General features: G+C 29.4%; 2 protein-coding genes across 3 annotated transcripts; one reads left to right on the top strand and one right to left on the bottom strand.

Moving 5' to 3' along the window:
• Positions 1-4247: 4247 nt before the first annotated feature.
• Positions 4248-7137, top strand: LOC129323003 (uncharacterized). Of its 2 annotated transcripts, none has more exons than XM_054969500.1 (5): positions 4248-4842; positions 5191-5302; positions 5388-5471; positions 5564-5705; positions 6341-7137. In XM_054969500.1, exons 1-5 carry the CDS (start codon positions 4380-4382, stop codon positions 6617-6619), a joined length of 1080 nt encoding a protein of 359 aa, XP_054825475.1. In that variant the 5' UTR covers positions 4248-4379; the 3' UTR covers positions 6620-7137. The 2 variants fall into 2 exon arrangements, with proteins under 2 accessions (XP_054825475.1, XP_054825476.1); XM_054969501.1 differs by having other exon boundaries at positions 4256-4842; positions 5245-5302.
• An 8292-nt stretch (positions 7138-15429) lies between these two features.
• Positions 15430-18883, bottom strand: LOC129323121 (phosphatidylinositol 4-kinase gamma 5-like). The gene is made up of 2 exons (XM_054969693.1): positions 18598-18883; positions 15430-17950 (listed from the first exon to the last, which is right to left on the bottom strand). Exon 2 carries the CDS (start codon positions 17666-17668, stop codon positions 15743-15745), a length of 1926 nt encoding a protein of 641 aa, XP_054825668.1. The 5' UTR covers positions 17669-17950; positions 18598-18883; the 3' UTR covers positions 15430-15742.
• Positions 18884-20534: the final 1651 nt, after the last annotated feature.

Here is a 20534-nt window from a genome sequence, read left to right as displayed (position 1 = left end):
TTAGAGTACTCTTAATATAATATAGTAAAATGTTAATTTAAAATATTATTCATATTAAGGGTGTTCAGTCTGGACCCGTCCCGATTGGCCCGGTATCGTCCCGATCATATCAGGACGGGTCTTGTCCCGGCCCGAAAGTAATCGGGACGGGACTTTACGGGACAGGACAGGAAAAGGGTTCGAGACGGGACGGGACACGGGACTACCATCGGGACGTCCCGTCCCGTCCCGAATATTATATATATTATTTTTTATTTTAAATATACTAATTATATTAATATAATTTATACTTTATTAAGTATATCAATTATACTTTTAATACTTGCAATTCTTATTTAAAACTAAAGTTTTTTTATATTAATAATTTTAATGGCATGGAGTAAACATGACGATATCTTTCTTTATAATATATTAATTATATATATATATTAATCTTATATCTATCTATTTAATAACTTTTATTTATAACATATTTCTTGCTTATTTTTAGAAGAGTAATTAGCTTAGTACATCTTCACTAAAGTAGAAGAACAATGATTTGATGTTGTGTTTGACTTGCCTATTGTTGCTAATCTTACAGCATAAAGATCACTTGTATTTGTTATTATAATATGTAGTTGTGATTAATATAATTTAATAATTGATTTTTAATTATTGTTATTTATGTGATTGTGTTGTTTTGATTTTAAACTTAGTAAATTATATGATTTAAAATTTTAATGAACGTTATTATCTAGATTTTTTTTCGACATTATTCCATTTATCGGGACGACGGGAACGTCTCGATCTTGTCCCAGTCCCATCCTGACTTTTAACGAGACGGGACGACTTTCGGGACGGGACGAGACACCGGACCAAAATTTAGTCCTGATCTTTTTTCGGGACGGGACACGGGATGGGGGTGTCCCGGTCCCGTCCCGTCCCGTGAACACCCCTAATTCATATTATATGAAAATAAAGCTAAAATACATAAAACCATCCTAAACTTTAAAACAGTTACATAACTAAACTCCCTCACTTATAAAAGTTTAAAATTAATCTCCCTAATTTTTAATTTTATTTTTCAAAACCTCCATTGTTAATTATGTTATTTTTTCATGAAGATTAAAATGTCTTTCAACTAAAAAATATTATTAAATAAAAATATTATATTGTATAACTATTTATAATATTTTTTATATTTTTTGAATAGTTGAGGCATTGATAAACACAAAAAATATTATTATCATTGTATAAAAATTTTAAATATTTATATTTATATTAGTTTTATTCATTTTTTGGTTATTAATGGTGCATGATGTTATTGTTTTAAAAAGATAAACTTTTATTTATTTTTCATGATAGATTAATGTCATGCACATGGTTAAAATATTTTTAATTTTAAATTTTATCGTGAAAAATTTATCTAATATTTAAAATTTAAATATTTTAACCATGTGCATTACATTAATCTAACATGAAAATAAATACAAAATTATCTTTTAAATAATAAAATCATGCATCATTGATAACAAAAAAAATGGATAAAACTAATATAAATATAAATATTTAAAATTTTATATAGTGATAATAATATTTTTTTATTATCAATGCCTCAATTATCCAAAAAATATTAAAAATTTATTATAAATAATTATATAACATAATATTTTTGTTTAATAAGATTATTTAGTTGAATGATATTTTAACTTTCATGAAAAAATAACACAATTAATAATAGGGGGTTTTGAAAAACAAAATTAAAGGTTAAAAGAGTAATTTTAAATTTTTAAAAGTGAAGGAAATTATATGCAACTGTTTTAAAATTTATAAGGGTTTTATATATTTTAGCCTAAAAATAAATATTATATATATATATATATATATATTGAAATTGCAATTCACATTTTTCCATTTATAGGTCTTAATCAAATTGGTTAAGTAGCTTGTACGGAGATCATATTTAAAAAAAAATATTTTATCTAAAAGTAGATGTTGATCCTAACAACAGAGAGCCACATTATGTTGGTGTCCGCTTTCCTTTATTAAGGGGAGCCTTCTTTGCACTTTTATAAGGGAGGGTTTAGATTTAATATTTTTTATTTTTTATTTTACATTTATTAAATAAAAAGTTTATGTGAATTGTAAAAAGTTTAATAAATTTGTTTGCCCATGTAGACATTCCATATTTAACATGGACAATACGCATTAATATTAAAAATTTATAAAAATATAAAAAATTTTATATTAAACTTATACCGTTCAGAATATATTTAGATATTTAATTTATAAAAATTTTAATATTAACTATGAACCATTTATATTAAATTTGTATTGTTTATGAATAAATTTATTAAAATTTTAAAATTTATATAAAGTTTTTTATTTTAATAAATAAAAAAATAAATCTAAATAGTTCAGATATACATTTTCTTTAGAGGAAGTGAGAAGGAGGCTTCTCTCTGAAAAAGAAAACAACTCCCATTATATTGAGGTGGTGCAAATGTACTCCCAACTTTAGAAAAAATTACAAGTAAAGTATGTAAATTTTATAACGTTACACCTCTTATTTTTTATATTTTGTACTTCCGAACTAAATAAAAAATATTTAGGTTTAAAAATTTATTATATATAATATTTTAATGATCTAAATAAGATATAAAAATTATATTTATAATAAAAATGTATATTAACTTGTTCAATATAAATTTTAGAAAATAAAAGGTTGATCAATCTTTTATGTTATTAGAATTTTAGTCTTAATGTAATTATTATTTTTAATTATTAAATTATCATTTTTAAAAAATATTAATATTTTAAATTATCTTGTAATTCTTGGCACCACCACTATTTATGAGTGCTCAAGTATAAAATCTTCAGTTTAAGTTAATTTGAATATAAAAAATATCTTTTTAGAATCATCCACAATCAAATCTGATAGTGTTTGAATTTAATCTAATTAGATAGTTATATAAAAATAAAATAAAAATATTCTTTCAAGAATGTACGTTTCCATTTCGAGTAAAGAGGCAAAAAAAAAGAGAGAAATAAATGAAAATTACAAAATTGTTGGTGTATCTGAGTATAAACAAATAAAAATGACAGATCATTCATTCATTTCATCATTTGCTTTGCTTTCTCTGCAAATATAAACAAATGAAATATAAACCGCTTCAAATAAAAGTAAAAGATTACTACTCTCCGCCAAAAATATTGAACTTCATTATTTGATAAATCAATTGAAATAAATGGAAGAGAAGTACAATCTCAAAGGAAAAAAAAAAAGTTATAACATATTAAAAAAATATTAACATGTAGATGAACATGATATTGAAATGCCAATCAAAAACCTTCACGTTAAAATAATATGTTTAGACATAAGAATCTTAAAACATAAATATTGAATTGAAAGAATATTTAATTAAAACAACCAACCTATTTCTTTATTTGCTAAGGTCAACCAAGTTCTGATCTAATGTTATTCTTTTTTTAAAAAAAATATAGATTATTGGAGAAAACTTTATCCCTTTGTGTTATATATATATATATATATATATATTAAACCTTTCTAATTATCGATTATCATGTTAAAATTCTATATAATTACTGATTGAGAAATTTGGAACTTGACTTTTGAAGTGCTTTTCAAATAATTAGATTCAGATTATCTAAAAACATTCTTTATTCTTTGATTCAGTAAGAAGTAACATAGGAATTAAGAACACAGATCCTTCGAACATTTTTACTGCAACACTTTAGCTGGAACAACCATTAAAGCAACCAAGATCAAATCAAAGATCTCATCATTTCAAGTGAAAAAGAATTACAAGTTGCTTTAAGAACCCTAAAAATTAAAGAAGGATGGGATATCTTTATCTGTTCAGGCCACAGGTAAGCTTCAAACTTGAGGTTTAAGAGTAAGAGTTAAGAATCACATGGACCCATCACACCTTGCTTTGAGAAAAACCTCACAACTATAACAACCATCATTAGCCTCCTCTAATCTTTCATTAGTGTTCTACTTGAAAATAGCTCATTAGTCTTTTTGGTTATATAAATGGGATTGCTTGACTATAAATAATGGGAAGCACTGTCCTGATCTGATTATTATTGAGATTAATGTATACAATAAACTAGTGAAGCAATTCATTGGATTTGGCGAGAGGTTTTGTTTTGTTTTGTTTTTTTTTCCTTCCTCACAATATAAAAGTTGTAAGAGGTCATACACAGAAATATCATTATCAACAATGTGAGCTTCCCATGCTGTAGAATTCATGAATATTGCTTGAAAAACAAGAAGTATAAGAATCCATTATATATGAAACTCACATTCTAACCAACCAGCTTGAAAATTTCCCTCGTTGGAATGAATCCCATCTCTTTTAATAACCCAGACTTCTATGAATCACAATCCACTTTTAAGTCCTCTATTTATAGCACTAGATCTCTTCTTCTTGTTGTTGCTCTTCTTCTTCCCCACTATGTCTAAAGCAAATGTGAGAAAGCAAGGTCTTGAGAGAAGCAAAAGTGTCAAAGAGACACAGAAACCAAGCCAGAGCTTTTTCCCCAAGTACCTCAAGAAAGTGTATCCAATTGGGCTTCAGAAAAGCAATTCATCTCTATCCTTGTCATCATTGTCTTTGTCTCTCTCACAGAACTCAAATGACTCTTCTCTCACAGCAGATTCTCTGACACCATTGGACCAGAAGATTTCATTGGCTCTGCGCTTGATTTCGCCTCACCATAGAAAGGAGCCTGCTCCTGTAACTAAAACTGCACAGCAGCAGCAGCAGCCAACTCAACAGAACAATCCTACTGAGCCTGGGGAATTGAGAAGGTGCAATTGGATCACAAAGAACAGTGGTAAGTTCATTTTTCTTATTTCCAATATATTGTTCATCACTTTGGAAAGTTTGATGTTCTCTTCTCCAGCACTGAAGCTGCTAAGCTACTAAGTGAGGTTCTGATCTTGAACTGAAAAGCAAAAGTCAAATTTAGTATATAGATTATAAAGGGTATTATACATTCAGAAGAGAACTTGAGATAAAAGTCTAGCTCATGAAGTAGCTTTTCATTGATACTTCTTATCTTGACTATAACTAAATAAACAACTTGATGCCTTTTTAAGAGAATGGTGAAATTTTAATCACATCATTTCAGCTTCACTTACTTGACTTCAACTCTTGTAGAAATGAATCTGTTTGCTTTTAGTCATTTGCAGTCAGAGAAATTGTGAGTATGAAAATGACGGAGGTCTTTGTGCAGATAAGGCTTACATAGAATTTCATGATGAGTGCTGGGGGGTTCCAGCTTATGATGACAAGTAAGAACATATCAGAAACAAAATCATAATTAGTTACTACTGTTATATATATAATCACTTTTCCATGTTTTGAATCATGAAACAGCAAATTGTTTGAGCTGCTTGCAATGTCTGGCTTGTTGATGGACTACAACTGGACAGAAATTCTGAAAAGGAAGGAAATTCTCAGGTACACTCACATGAGAACATGTAGATTTGGAACAAAATCATACTCTTGGTTTATACTGTGAAGCTGATATGATATCATGCTTCTTCACACAGAGAAGTTTTTGCTGGCTTTGATCCTCACACAGTTGCAAAAATGGAGGAGAAAGACATCATGGAGATAGAATCAAACAAGGCTCTTTCATTAGCAGAAAGCAGAGTAAGGTGCATAGTAGACAATGCCAAATGCATAGTAAAGGCAAGTATTCAAATCAAGAGTGATGATCTCCTAAATCATCCTAGGCATTAGGCAACATACATTAGGGAAAATTACAAATAATGACATCTGAATATCGCAAATAACCAATCAAGACCATGAAATTACGAAATTACATTTTAAGACCATGGTTCTTTTTTGTAGTTTTAAAGACAATATTTTGACTAACTTGTCCCTGTCTAAAATGCCAATTTACAAATCGCAAGAGCTGAAATCACTTTAATTATATTAGAAATCTAGTTTGAGGCATTATGAAATCAATTTATTTGAGTTGGAAATGTTTTTACTCTCAAACTTGCAATTAGCTAACTTAAAATTTGCTAGTGATCAGATCACTTTAATTAGGTTGGAATTTTAGTTTAAGAGAGTTATGAAATCACTTTATTTGAATCGGAAAATTTTTATTCCTTGACTTGCAAACTTGGTCACTAGGGGCATTTTAGACCATGATACTGAAACTCGATTTCGTGATTTTGTGGTTTGATTGGTTATTTGAGATATTCGGAGGTCCTTATTTGTGATTTTCTCTATATATTACATTGGTACCAAACAGGTTTAAGTAATCTGTTCCATAACATGAACTCGGTAGCTAATGTGAATTGGATGCTTTTGATCAGATTGTGAGAGAATGTGGATCATTCAGTAACTACATATGGGGACATGTAAATCACAAACCAGCCATTAACAGATACAAATACCCAAGAAATGTGCCATTGAGATCACCAAAAGCTGAGGCCATAAGCAAAGACTTGGTCAAAAGAGGGTTTAGACTTGTGGGGCCCGTTATAGTTCACTCATTCATGCAAGCAGCAGGTTTGACCATTGACCACCTTGTGGATTGTTACAGGCACAGTGAGTGTGTGAGCCTTGCTGAAAGACCTTGGAGGCATATCTAACACACAAATTTTTAAGAGATTCTTATAAATATTTGATTTATTAAAACTGGGTACATCAAATTACTGATCTAAATCCTCTGCAAGAGCTGTACAGTCCAATAAGAAAAAAGGTAGACATGTGGGCATGTTCCTACTACCATCTCTATCTTTCTTCTCACTAGACCATACTAGAGAGGTTATGAGTTTGAAATCGATGTTTTAACTATGTATTTTTTGTAATATAAAAATCAAATTTATCTAAATTTTCTTATATAATTTGGTTACAAGATTTCAGTTGGATTTGATGAGCTAAAAATTTTTACTTTCTGCAGCAGTTGAGCAAGTAAATACATGTATAATATACAGCTAACAACTCCAGTTTTTTTTTTGTATTTTTTTGGAGGATTTTCGGGTGATGTTTCTTTATTTTTTTTCTTTTGTATAATGCATGATGATAAAGTATTGTCATTGTTGCCACAATAAATAAAGTGTTCTGCTCCCTGTTTGGCTTATTATTAAAGTCTTAGTGTTTGCTGGTATAGCACTTTATGTTTGTTGGTAAGGCAAACCAATAAGAATGAAAAGGAAAACTTTAAGTTCAAAGTATAATTCTGTCATGTGTTAAGTATTGTTAGATGAAGTTCGCATTAAGATGTTTAGTGTTTATTATTTATTTTGATATGTCATCTGTCATAATGATTTTGATGCCTAAGGTTCCTCTATTTATTAATGAACAAAGGGTTTAAATAAGTTTGGGAGAATCACATCAGGAATTAGTTAAGCAAATTATTCACAAATAAGGACTAATAACAAGTTCTATTCAAAAAAAAATCAAGTCATATTTCTATTTTAACAATAATTCATTTCATATTAATTCTTATTTGTGAATAATTTTCTTGAGTTGTTCTTGGATATGATTCTCCCAATAAGTTCTTACTCTTTATTTAAAATAAAATAGTTAGAGAAATAAAATAATCACCCACCAATCCTCTTCCTCTTGTTCTTCTTGATAATTAAACTTTTAAACCTGGGCTTGGCTTGATGATTATATGTTGAGAATGTCTATGGCCAACAAAAGGATTTTTTTGTTTCAAAAAAACCTGTTTCAAGCCACAAGCCCAAGATGCAACACAATTTAACTGTACACTCTGCAAGCTAAGAACTTATTACAGTAAGTTGTTCGAAGTAATTTTGTGGGCTTCATACTTCTTAAAACAAAAAAAACTTTAGGCTTTTTTGACTTTATTTCTGCTTTTCAAAACAGTTTTGTAAAACTATTTTTAGGAACAAGTTATGAGGGAAAAATACGTTTAAATCATCTGTTCAGAAAATTACAAATAAAAAAATTTTAAAATTTGTCTAGTAAAATTGATTTTAAAATAAATTTTGAATGTGGTGTAATAGGAGAGGAGGCATGCAAATTCTCAAGAAGATGTTGGGGCCAAGGAGTTTCAGGCCCAACAAATTAAGAACATATATATAAATAAATATAATATCACATTTTAATTTAATATTTTAAAATAATGAATTTATAGGTCTTATTCACCTACATACTTTTTTTCCAACTTAACTCTGTCTAATGTAAGACTTCTCTCACGCCCAGCCAAGTCATTTTATACTTTACATCCCAAATTTTTTAACCAACAATTAGCAATAGTTGACTATCATAGGTGGCCAATGAGAACAAAAGCATAAAATGAAGGCTTAAATAGCTATAAGTTATTCTCATCTTTAATGCTAAAAAGAGGATAGAAATAAGATTTAAGACCTTATACCATGGAATAAAGTTCAAGATCAAAGTTATCCAAGTCTCAATGAATGTTTCTTATACCCTATTCCTCCCGTTTAAAAATATAAAGAATTTTTAATTAAATTTTACCATTCAATAAAGTAATTACTTATTTTTAAATTAATCTTATATTTTTATATTTATTTTTATTTAATAGGGTGTTTCACCTTAAAAAAATATAAAATAATTTATTTAATAGAGGCACTTTAAAAAAAATAATAATTACACCTTAAAAATTAAAAATACTTTATTTTTTAATTATCTAACTCTTTAAAAAATACCTTACATTTTTTAACGGAATGAGTATGAGGTTGAATATTTTTATTTACACATTTCCTTTTTCTTCTTCTTTTTTTATGGGAGAATTAATTTAAAATTTCACACAAAAAAATTAATTACCACAAGATCCAATGACTTTAGTTCAGTTATTAATGAACTTTATATTAATTAATTTCTTTATGTAAAACCTTATGTAAGTTTTTATTTTTTATTTACTGAAAGATTCTAATTCCAAAAAAAAAAACTTAGCATGTCAAGTTCAACAAATTTAGATGGTTGAGAAATTTCAACTTATTACTGATAAATATTTATTCATTTGGTAAGAATTTGGATCATAACTCATAAAATTATGAAGATTTAATTATTATTGATATAAAAATTTTATTAATAAATAATTTATAAATATTTTTTGAATATAAAAACATGCCTCGATTTTAATAAACTTGTGGAACTCACCTACCCAAACATTTTGCTTTATAAAAGGAAAGGGAAAAAAAAAAAGAAGAATCTTTGACCTATTTCCAGGCACAGAACATAGATTAATAAGACACTTTAGTGTTCAACATGTGAACTTTGCGGGCAAAATGAGCACTTTATTTCCTTCTCTCAGTCTCAGGTGAATCGCCGACACATTTCTTGGCATGAGTTTACGATCTGTACCACAAATAATCTTCAAATTTAAAATAAAAAAAAAAGCATTTTTATCATTCTTTTCCCTTTCCCGTAAAAAAAAAAAAAACAAAGAAGAAAGAAATGATACATCTTGTCTTGACAATGATTTACGAGCATTTCTGCAACTCACATTCCAATTTTTAATAAAACACATTGGAAATTAACTTGATTGATCGTTTAAAGGTTACTTTGTGCAACTTTGTTACTCAGATTTAACAATACTAGTATTTCGCGACTCTTGTTTCAATTTTTAATAAGGAACATTAAAAACTAATTGAACAAAATTTTGTTTCAAAGTTTTAAGTATAGCCAAGAAATTAAGGTCAGCCTAACTCTAATTGCCAGCCCTTGAAAGGTTGGGCTTTAAAAGAAAAAGAAAAAACTCTTTCTTATAAGAAATAAAGACACATATGCACGCACATAAATATATCAATATTAGGTTTAAACCTAAAATTTCTTTTAAGAAAGGAAGGTAGCATTGTTATTAAAATGACTAATTATTGATCAAGCTTTAAGAATATACTCCCTATATTTAAAAATATAAAGTGTTTTTAACAGCATCTCATTCTCAATAAAGTAATTACCTACTTTTAAATTAACTATATCTTTTCATAATTATCCATATTAAACACTCTATAATAAATATAAAATTATTATTAATAGGGACACTTTTAAAAAAATGCTATAATTACACCTCAAAAAATTAAAAATACTTTATATTTTTTAATATCTAATTTATCAAAAAATACATTATATTTTAAAAAAGAGGGGTATCATTTAGCCTTTTATATATATATATATATATATATGTATGTATGTATATGTATATGTAATATATTACTTTTTCGATGTTTTGAAAACCCTATACCAGCCTATTGTCTGATCTAATCAACCTCTAGAACTAGGGATAAAGAGAAACAATCAAGAACAGATGGGCAACCAGTTTTCATTATTTAATTTTAAAAAAATCTCATTAACTAACTCAGAATTATGTTATTTTATTTTTTTATACGTCTTGTGGTTAATTTTTTTTTATATTTCATACATACATATATACATACTTACATCTACATGATAATTCATCGGTGATTTTAATTAATAATGGAAGCTTGAGTTGCTTTTGTTAGACAATTAATGCGGTGTATTTGATAATTTTGGTCATTTGTAATGGATAATAAATATTTTTATTATAATTTTGGTGCAATTGATTATAAATTTGATATGTATGTCAAGAATATGATCAAATATTGTCTAAAATATTTTTATTTTTCATACATATTTTTTAAAATTTTATTATTTTAAGTGAGACTAGTCTAACCATGGTTAAGTGAATGAACACCCTAATTGGTTCAACACCTAATCCAATTCTAACATGTTTTTCAAATAAAAAAAATATGTAACTTATCAAATTCATAATTTAAATTATACAATAATAATGCAGAAAATTTTAATACATTACTACACATAAATCAAACCATTCTTTGAATAAAATATAAAAAAAATTACATACAAATCTTATATAAAAAATTAATTATTGTAAAGTTCGTTAATAACTTACATAAAGCAATTTGTAACACAAATAGTTATAAATTACTTCATGTTAGTTGTTTACAAACTTCATAATAATTAATTTTTTTTATGTGAGATTTTAATATAATTTTTTTTAAAATGTAAACATTTAATAAATTTTTTATTCATCATCGATCAATGTGATTTGAACGAAGCAGCAGAGGTGAAGCACCACCTCATGGGAAACGACAAAATTGAGAAAATGATTATGAGCTTAGCCATGAGTTGAGAATTGAGGGGATAAGAATAAAGAGTGAAAGAAGGCTTCAACTTGGAAATTGGCTTTCCTCTTTTGTTGAGGAGAGTAGGAAAAAAAAAAATCATTATAATCTAAACCGTTAAATTAAATTTAATAATTTTTAAAAATATAAATTTAATTTAAACAATTCAGATTTACAATAAGGGAATAGTACATAAAAAAATAATTGAGAGAAACCCACCTCGTAAACTTGTTTTTCCCCGCTTGAATGGGGCCCATTAGCTCTTTTACTTATTTGTATGTCTATTGTTGATCCTCAATTTAACAAAGCTTAAATGAGTTTGACTAGCTTATATGTACAAAGGAGCTTAGAGTTTAGGCGGACGAATGGCGTGACAATAAAAAACTATGTAAGAACGAGTTTAACTTTAATTGATAAGTCTAGTTTGAAAGTATGATCATAAATAAAAACTAATTTTTTATTCTTTTTTATTTTTTTGCAAACTATATACATATATACAATTAGAATGGAGAATATGGATTAACTTAAATTATATGATTAGCTTCTCTGAGTTGGGAGAAAATACGAGTTTGTCTGGTCACCCATTTTTATGTGTTGAAAAATTACAAAATAAGACAACCCTCATGGATTGGTAGTTAAATGGATTAACATGCCAATCCATTTAATGTTTTTCCATGAATTTAAAAAATTAAACTTAAATGATAAGTTTAAATATAATATTCCATGCAAATGAAAAAAAAAATCACCAATTTGGATAACAAATTATCTAGTCTAGGCTAAAAAATTTCATTTTGTTTAAGTTAATCTTTTTAACCCAACTTGATCTTTACAATAGATTATTCGAGTTAATCCATCTAACATGACCCACGTTCCCAACTTAACCTTCAACCCTCTAATCATGAAGCATGAATATAAACTCATGGCTGCTAATAACAAGTCAAATAAATAACCACTTTTGAAAAGCTTGATTGGTGGGACTCACGTCATTAATTTTGTTTGACTCCTTGAGAATTTCACTATTTATCATGTCTTCTTCCTTCCAATTTCCATCGATATAAGGTACCAAATTGTGGGGAGGACAACCTAAGTTATCTTGTGACATCTATTTAACTACTTAACATCCACAAATAATCACACCATAGGTTAACGAATTGGGAACTAACTCTCAAATGACCTGTCCCATAATTCTATGCCATGTTCAGAAGCAGAAACTTTTCACAGAAACACAGTACAAGTTCTTTTCAGGGCATGCTGGTTTGAACCAGAGGATTGTTGTTGTAAGTTGTAACCCAATAATGTGTTAATGTCCTGTTCATTAAGACCAAAGACTTCACTATCAGTTAGCCTTGGGATGCTAATTAAGGGGACAGCCAAACAAGTCTCAGTGTCACTCATCTTTTGTCTTATCTATAGCTTGCATATCAAACCATACAAAGCTTCATATCCACACTAGGGGGACCATCACAAGCACAACACTGGCCACCTTCAAAAGCAACTAACAGTACAATAATAATTAGTCACCTTACCTACAGACAGATGAGCCTTCCACTTCATCTAGGCTCACTTTTCAATTTCCCTCAACATACTTCAACTAGCATGCTTTTTTCTATATAGTCATGATCTACAGAAAATTTATGTTATGTTTGGACTTGGAAACATGCTTCCTTGTAACTTTTCTTCTTCTTTTTTTTTAATGAATAATTTAACTGTGTCATATTTGAATATTATTCAATTCAATTAAGAATAAGACTTTCACAGGCATTTTTGATATTTATATAGACTTAAATTTAAAACCTTATATTTAAATAGTCATAATTTTTTTTACTAGAATCAATGCTTGTTGATTCCTTGTAACTTTCAAGATAAAACTATTCTCACATTACTTTAACCAACACCTGAGTTTAACTAAAATTTTTAAGTTTTCAAATAGATACAATATGTATTAAAATTTAAACAAATTGATTTAAATATTTTTAACATTACATGTCAAAAATAAATGTAACACTTTTATCCTTAGTTTGATGAGAAAAAAAAATTACGGAATTGAAACTAAGAGGGGAAATTGTCAAAAATAATTAAGAAAGTTCTACAATTTTTGACAATTTTCTCTTTTAATTTACCTTTTGCTCTATTTTCCTTCAATTTTTCTCTCTAATCCAAAGGAATCATTAAAGTTGATCAACATAAGAATTGTAAAATAAAATACATAACCCAGCGTGCTAACCATGGTCAAAATATAATCATCATAGGGAGAAAATATAATCTAATAAGAAAAATATATGCAGGCCCACAAAAGTTAATATTGATTAATATCTTTAGTGAATCTCTTTTATGTTTATCTTGCTTTATAGTTAACTTTGAATATAAAACTTGTTGAAAATGACATTCTATATCTCACCAAAGATCCCTACCAGGTGCTATGAGCTTGTAGGCCATCTACTTATCTTCAAGCTTTTTTAGTCAATTGATTATTTACTCCTACCATCAATTCGACAGCGCCAAATTACTTATTTTACCTAATGAAATTGATGGCTCCCATAGTCGCATGTCATTAAATTTGACATTTAAATTAAATTAAAAGGATAACAAAACTATTAATCCATTAAATTTACCTCAATTATGAATTTATTTGTTCAAATTTAATTTTTATCAATTTAATTTTTTAAATTTATTTTAATTATCAATTTAATTCTTATTATTTGAAGAAGAGATAACAAAATCTACAAAATATTAATGACAGTCATACAAACTAATAAAAATAAATGTAATTATTTAATTAAAAATATTCTAAAATTTTAATTGAAAAAGAGTAAATATAAAAGATTGTACTGATAAAAATTAAACTGATTTAATGATTACTTCATCATTATTTACCTACAAAATACATGATTAGACATAAATATATTTTACATATTAAATTAATTTAAATGTCAATTTGTATTTTAAAATTTAAAAATCTTACATGTATAATTTTAAAAATATAAAACACCAAATCAAATAATTAAAATAAATTTAAAAAACTAAAAAAATCATTATTCCAAAATTAAATTTCACATCCTGAGTTTGATTTCTTTCTCAAAATATTTTTAAATAATTAATGAAAAAATATATCTGCTAGTCCTTACATTTTCATTTAATTTTAAATCATGTCCCTATAGTTTATTGTGTTTTAATTAAACTCTTATAGTTTGATCAATTAAATTTTTAGTCCCTCATTAAAATTCTTAGTTTTTTTATTTTAAAAAATTAATATATTTTATATTTTTATTAAATGATTCAAATTAATTACACAATTTTTATTACCCAAAATTTATATACTCTTTCCATTAAAAAATATAAGATATTTTAAACTGAATCACACCCCTCAATAAAATAATTATTTATATTTAAATTAATTCTATCTTTTTATATTTATCTTTATTTAATATGATGTTTCGCTCTAAAATAAATATAAAATAATTTATTTAATTAGAGTACTTTAAAAAAATAATTACATCCTAAAAAACTTAAACATACCTTACATTTTTAAATATCTAACTTCTAAAAAAATATCTTAAATTTTTAAATAAGGAAGTAATAAGCTATTTTCTAATTTTTTTATACATATACAATTTTCATAAAAAAATTAATAAAAATGTAAAATGTGTATTAAATCAAATTTTCTTTTTTACAATTTGTGATAAATTATTAATTAAATTTTCTGTAAATTTCAATAGTATTTTTGTTTTATAAAATTTAATTATTTATCATTAATTTTAACATTTAGGATTTAATATATATATAATATATTAAATTATAAAGATTGAATTAAAACAAAACAAACCGTAAAATTGTAAAGATTTACAAATATATTTTTTCCACAATTAACTAATAACATTGAGGGGCGGGGGGAGGAAAAGACAAGAAACAAATCACAGGATAATTGGTGATTCCCCAACCCCACCTCCACCGCCTAAAGGAGGCTTTATTCCAGAAAACAAGCTCCTTCAACAATTTCATCAATAAGATGAAACCAAAGTGACTCAGATGCATCATTCTTTTGAATTTTTCAGACATGAGTTATCTCCAGTACTATCACTTACACCATTACATTGATATCTTCGTCCTGGCTAATAATGAAGAAAGAAGCACCTGGCTTCACAACAGAAACTATTACTTTCCATTAAAAGATTAAACAATACAACTAGATCGTTTTAAAGTATCACAGGATTTTCATTTTAGCCAGAGAGACTTGCAACCCAGAACCACAGTGAAAGCAGGTAGACGGATAATCAAATCAAAACAAACGGTGGAACACAGGCTTCAATATATACATGAGTTTCATTTCACGAAGACTAAAAATTATTTATCAAACATGAACTAGGAAACTCGGCAGACTAAAAAAGGACATGACATCATATAAAAAATACAACCTACTAGGCTTACTACTGAGCAAACGCCAAGAATATTTACAGCACTACTTCGTGTTCTCTCCCCCCAACTACAAAGCACTCGTTTGAAGCTTCCAACCCAAGCCTATCCTAACAAATCCTTCATTCTGATACACCTATAAAGCATTTATTCTTCATTCCTACAGTCCTCTACCATATCATTACCATCGTATTGCTCTCAACTTCAAAACTGGCACGAAGTACCAAGCCTCTGTCTCTGCCTTTGACCTAATATGGATTTCCTTTCGGCAAATGCCGGATGCAGAAGCTCCCGGAACAATTCCAGAAACACATTCCACTCATCTTCAGCCATATCTGCAAGCTTCACAAAGCTTATGCTTGCAGGAAGCTGCTCATTGGCACTCTTATGACCAGATGTTGATGTATTACCAAAATAGCCAGTGTCAACTTTCCCTGCTGAAGATTTCTGGCGTTTCTCTTCTCTCTCATCTAACATAGTATTTTTAAGTGACATTGAAATTTCAGAAATAGTTGGGTTTATTTCCTGAGGTGGAAGGGTGACAAGCCCTACGTCTTCTCCATCGCTTTCGTCCTCTTCCTCCTCTCTAGTCTCCTCTAGTTTAGAAAGTGGGTTGCGGCTGTGTCCATTAACAAGACCAGGCAGAAAAGATGCCCTGCTAAAAAAATCATCGACCGAGATCTTGGAAGAGAAATCAGATCCAACTTCGTCACAGTCTAAATCAAACTGGAATTCCTCACCTCCCAGCTCAGTCCTCCTTGGAGATAGCTCCTCTCTCTCAGCTAACATCTTCCTTGCCTCCAAACATATAACCTCAAGTTCACTGGGCTCCTCCTCCCCGCGATGGTATTCCCTCGTCATCATCTCACCAATTTCAGCAAGACACAGACCATAAGCAGCAGCCTCCTTGAGGAAATTGGTGCAAAGTTCCAAGACCCTCAAGCAAGCTTCTCGAATCATGGGCAATTCCATTCGTAGCATCTCACAGTCTTGAACAGGATCAAGTTTCTTAATGTATTCAAGCTCCTCTTCAGAGAAAGGAATGGAAGCCTGAGGCCAATGAATCCACTCAAAATAAGGGTCCTCCAAAGTTTCAGGCAAACAAAGCCCATGATCAATAGGAATTAGCTCCATCTGATCAAATTTTCCTACTCCAAGTTTCCTAACTAACAAGTTTCCAGCATGCCTATCTGTGTTTAGAATCCTTATGTCTAATATCCCTATACGATGCACAGCTGCAACTGGGAAGCTAGATGTCCCATGATCACTGGCATCAAAATCATGAGGTATGAACTGCTGACAAGATGCAATCTTGCTAACTAGCCTCTTCCTCTGGAAATTGTTCCCACTGACCCCATCATTGACATTGAAGATTGAGTGAGTAATCTTCACCAAGGCAGTTGGCGGAACATTTGCAAAATGATCATAGTCAAGAAGATAAGCTGCAACTTCCCTGAACCCTGTTTCACCAACTCGAACTGAACGCTTCAAACCTGGTTGTCCAAGAGCTTTACCAACAAAGCCTTTTGGATTGTTTGGAGCCAAAGGCTCCTCATCTGTTGGTTTAACTATTGCAACACTGTCACCTCCACTGTTCCTGAAATAGTACGCACCTCCAAGCCCACTATGAACAGGAATAGGATCAATCCCGTTGCTTATAGCCTTCATAATTTCCTTAGCCAGTTCATTCATTCTGTCAAGGCGATTTGATTGTCCTAAGATCTCAATAGGAACACTCCTATCCCTATGTTGAATATCCCTTCCAGTGGGTGACAGGCAAGGTGTAGATGAACTTCTGTGCATAATATTCCGTGTAAGTAGAAGGGGAGAACCATTTCGAACTGCACTAAGATCATTCTTCAAAACTGTATCCCCAAATGTTAGTGAGCTCTCTTCCGTTGGAACGTTAAGTGCAAGCTGTAACTTCCTCTTCACAGTATGGGCATTGTCACTTCGATCCAATTCCATGCCCAAGACACACCCAGTTTCAGTTTGCACAAAAACACGTCTCCTCCCAGCAGGTTGCCTCCCTTGCACACTGCTGCTCACATGGTATTCCCCACCAAGTGGACTCCTCATAACTGCCACAGCCATCTGGGTTTGAACTGGGCTGTCTAGTTTTCGAGACATCAACTTTGGCTGGGATCAGATGGCTTTGCAGAGGGCAACAGAGAAGGCAGTGGAAGAAAGCTTCTTCCCTCCCCAGAAGTTGCCGAGCTCCGGCGCCAATGATGATTGTGGAAGACCAATTCCTAGTTCCGCAATGATCATTAACCAAAAGGAAGCACCCAATCTTACTACGGATCCAGGAGAGAAAAAAGAGTAGGACGAAACCAGCAATAGGGTTAAGAATTGATACTCTGGAACTGCTACGTTAGGAGGCCATCACGACCAGAAAGATAAAATCCAAATCTGCATACAATTGGAGATTCAATAAAAAATTCAAAGCACAGATCAAATCAGAGCCAGAGATACAAATAGTGAGCACAAATTACAACACAGAACACAACTGAGTTTCATTGATTTAAAATAAAAGACATCCAGCAGCAAAATCAAGAAACAGAATACACAACTACTACTAATGGCTTAGTTTTAATTTTGGAAGTCTAAAACTGCCGACACTCAGGTATTGCATCTACCAGCTATCGCTTAATTTTTCCGGGGAAAAAATTATAATACAAGTGAATCATCGACCATAATCACTTCATCAAAAGCAATTAATATTTCATAGAGAAAACAAAAGGTGGGAAATCTCGGAAATGAAATGCTTTCATAAGTTGGAAGAGTTCAGCTTGTGTGCTACGAAAAAGCCCCAATAAGCCATCACCTTTGAATCAGAAAAACCAAAATTAGTAAAAGTAAGCAAGCTAGACCCCAGCTGATATGGTACTTTTATCCATGGAAGTACGAAAAACTACCAAAACAAGCTTTAGCACAATTTCCCTCCAGTAAAGAACAATGGTTCGCTCAAAAAAACCAAAAAAAAAAACTCCATTGCGATGAAAATGCAAAGACCTTATTGAGGGATCAAATAGACCACCATGATTGTACAAACTCACCCGCAATGCGAGATCTGAATGAAGCAACGAAATTCCAGACGTGCATGCGGTAGATTAATCCACACCGAGGGAATTGGAGGACGAATTGGAAAGGGTTACGACGAAGGAACCCTATCCAAATCCGAGCACGATAAAAACAAAACGATGATCAAAGGCTCGGGACTGGGACGAGTCGACTCGGAAGGGGATTTCTTGTCCAAGCGACAATCCCAAATCCTTCTCTCAATCTTCTGTTCCTTTCTTCGTCTCTCTCCTCTCGCTCACTCTAGCCTGCCTCCGAGGAAGGTTCTTCAACCCAAACGCGTCAAGTCCGGTTAAGAAAACTAACCATGGTTAAAACTTGACCACACGCTCTCTCTCTCTCATCTCTACCCTGATGGAGCGGAAGAGTCTAGAACTGGCAATGACGGCCGTCGGATCAGAGAACGAGGAGAAGATCGGACCGTCTGACAAAATAAGAGGGAATAGGGAGGGGTGACGTGGAGATAAGGCATTGGGTAATGACATGGCGGGTGTCACAGTCTGATGAATCTGGTTTTGGTACTCATCATTTAAAAAGATCTCGGCCATCCAGATTTGGTTCAAATTTTTTTACTTCAATTTTAATTTTAATTATAATTTTATATTTTATATTTTATATTTTATAAAAATAAAATATATATATTTTTTTAATAAATATATTCATCACCGATCTGAATAGTATTAATTTAATTTAAATGATACAATTTAATATTATAATTTTATAATTATTTAAATATATTTTGAATAATTTAAATTTAATATTAAATTTTTATTTACAAGGTTAGAATTTAAAATTTTTATTTTTATTTTATATTTATTAAAATAAAAAATTATTAAAAATTTAATAAAATAAAGAATTATTAAAAATTTTAATATTAAATTTGTTTTATTCAAAATACATCTAAATAGTCAGTTTATAAAAATTTTAATATTAAATTAAATTATTTAAAATTTTAAATTAAATTAATACTATTTAAATTAATGATAAATATATTTATTAAAAAATTTATAATTTTTATTTTTATAAAATATAAAATTAAAATTAAAATTAAAAAAGTTTAAACTATTTAAATGTAACTCTGATCTTCTTGAACGATGAGCATCACGATGCTTAGCAGCTGAAACCGAATCCCCGTCTAAATGGGGAGTCCGAGATTCAGCGAATGGAGGATGGTTTCCTCAACTCTGCTGCGCCGATCCCATCGTTTTGACGCTGCGTCGAGAATTGAAATTCCTAATATGCCCCCCTGTTATTGACTAGGTTAACCTTTTCTTCGTGGAGAGGACTGCAGTAGTGGGCTGGAAATCAGGAATTTTACCATTTTATTTATGCCATGCTCGGTCCCATTTTACAAAAGCCTGATATAGTACTAGAAAAAGAAAGCAATTTTTTATTAAAAATAATTAACAATTAAAATTATATTTATATTTATATATAATAACTATGAGTTATGAGATTCTCCAAAAAAAAAAGTGTCAGTATTAAATATAAAATTAATTAACTCATATATTTTAATTAATACATATAAGTATAAAATATAACAATTTTAATAAATATAAAGTAAAACATAAGTTTAGGTCCTGCAATCTAATATATGAGATAATGAGACCCACGTGCAATCTAATATATAAATCAACGTAAAATATAAAAAATTAATAAATTGTTCTACTTATAAATTATGAATAATGTTTGATCAATTTTCAATTTATCTTGTACGTGAATCCGGGTGCAAATTTAATTCGAAATAATTATAAAAGAACAATATCATTCATAATTTATAAATAAAGTGGCTCATATTAAAATTCATACAAATTTAAAGTATTGGACCTACAACCTAATTTAAAATAAGTTATATTACTCACAAAGAATATTGCAATATAAAAAGATGTGAAATGTGGGGTAGAAGAAAATGAGT

The sequence above is a fragment of the Prosopis cineraria genome, unplaced genomic scaffold, assembly GCF_029017545.1.
Source record: "Prosopis cineraria cultivar Desert tree isolate PC_DT_omini unplaced genomic scaffold, ASM2901754v1 PC10, whole genome shotgun sequence".
In the NCBI taxonomy this organism is placed as follows: domain Eukaryota; kingdom Viridiplantae; phylum Streptophyta; class Magnoliopsida; order Fabales; family Fabaceae; genus Prosopis; species Prosopis cineraria.
This window is presented reverse-complemented; position numbering and strand designations above follow the sequence as displayed.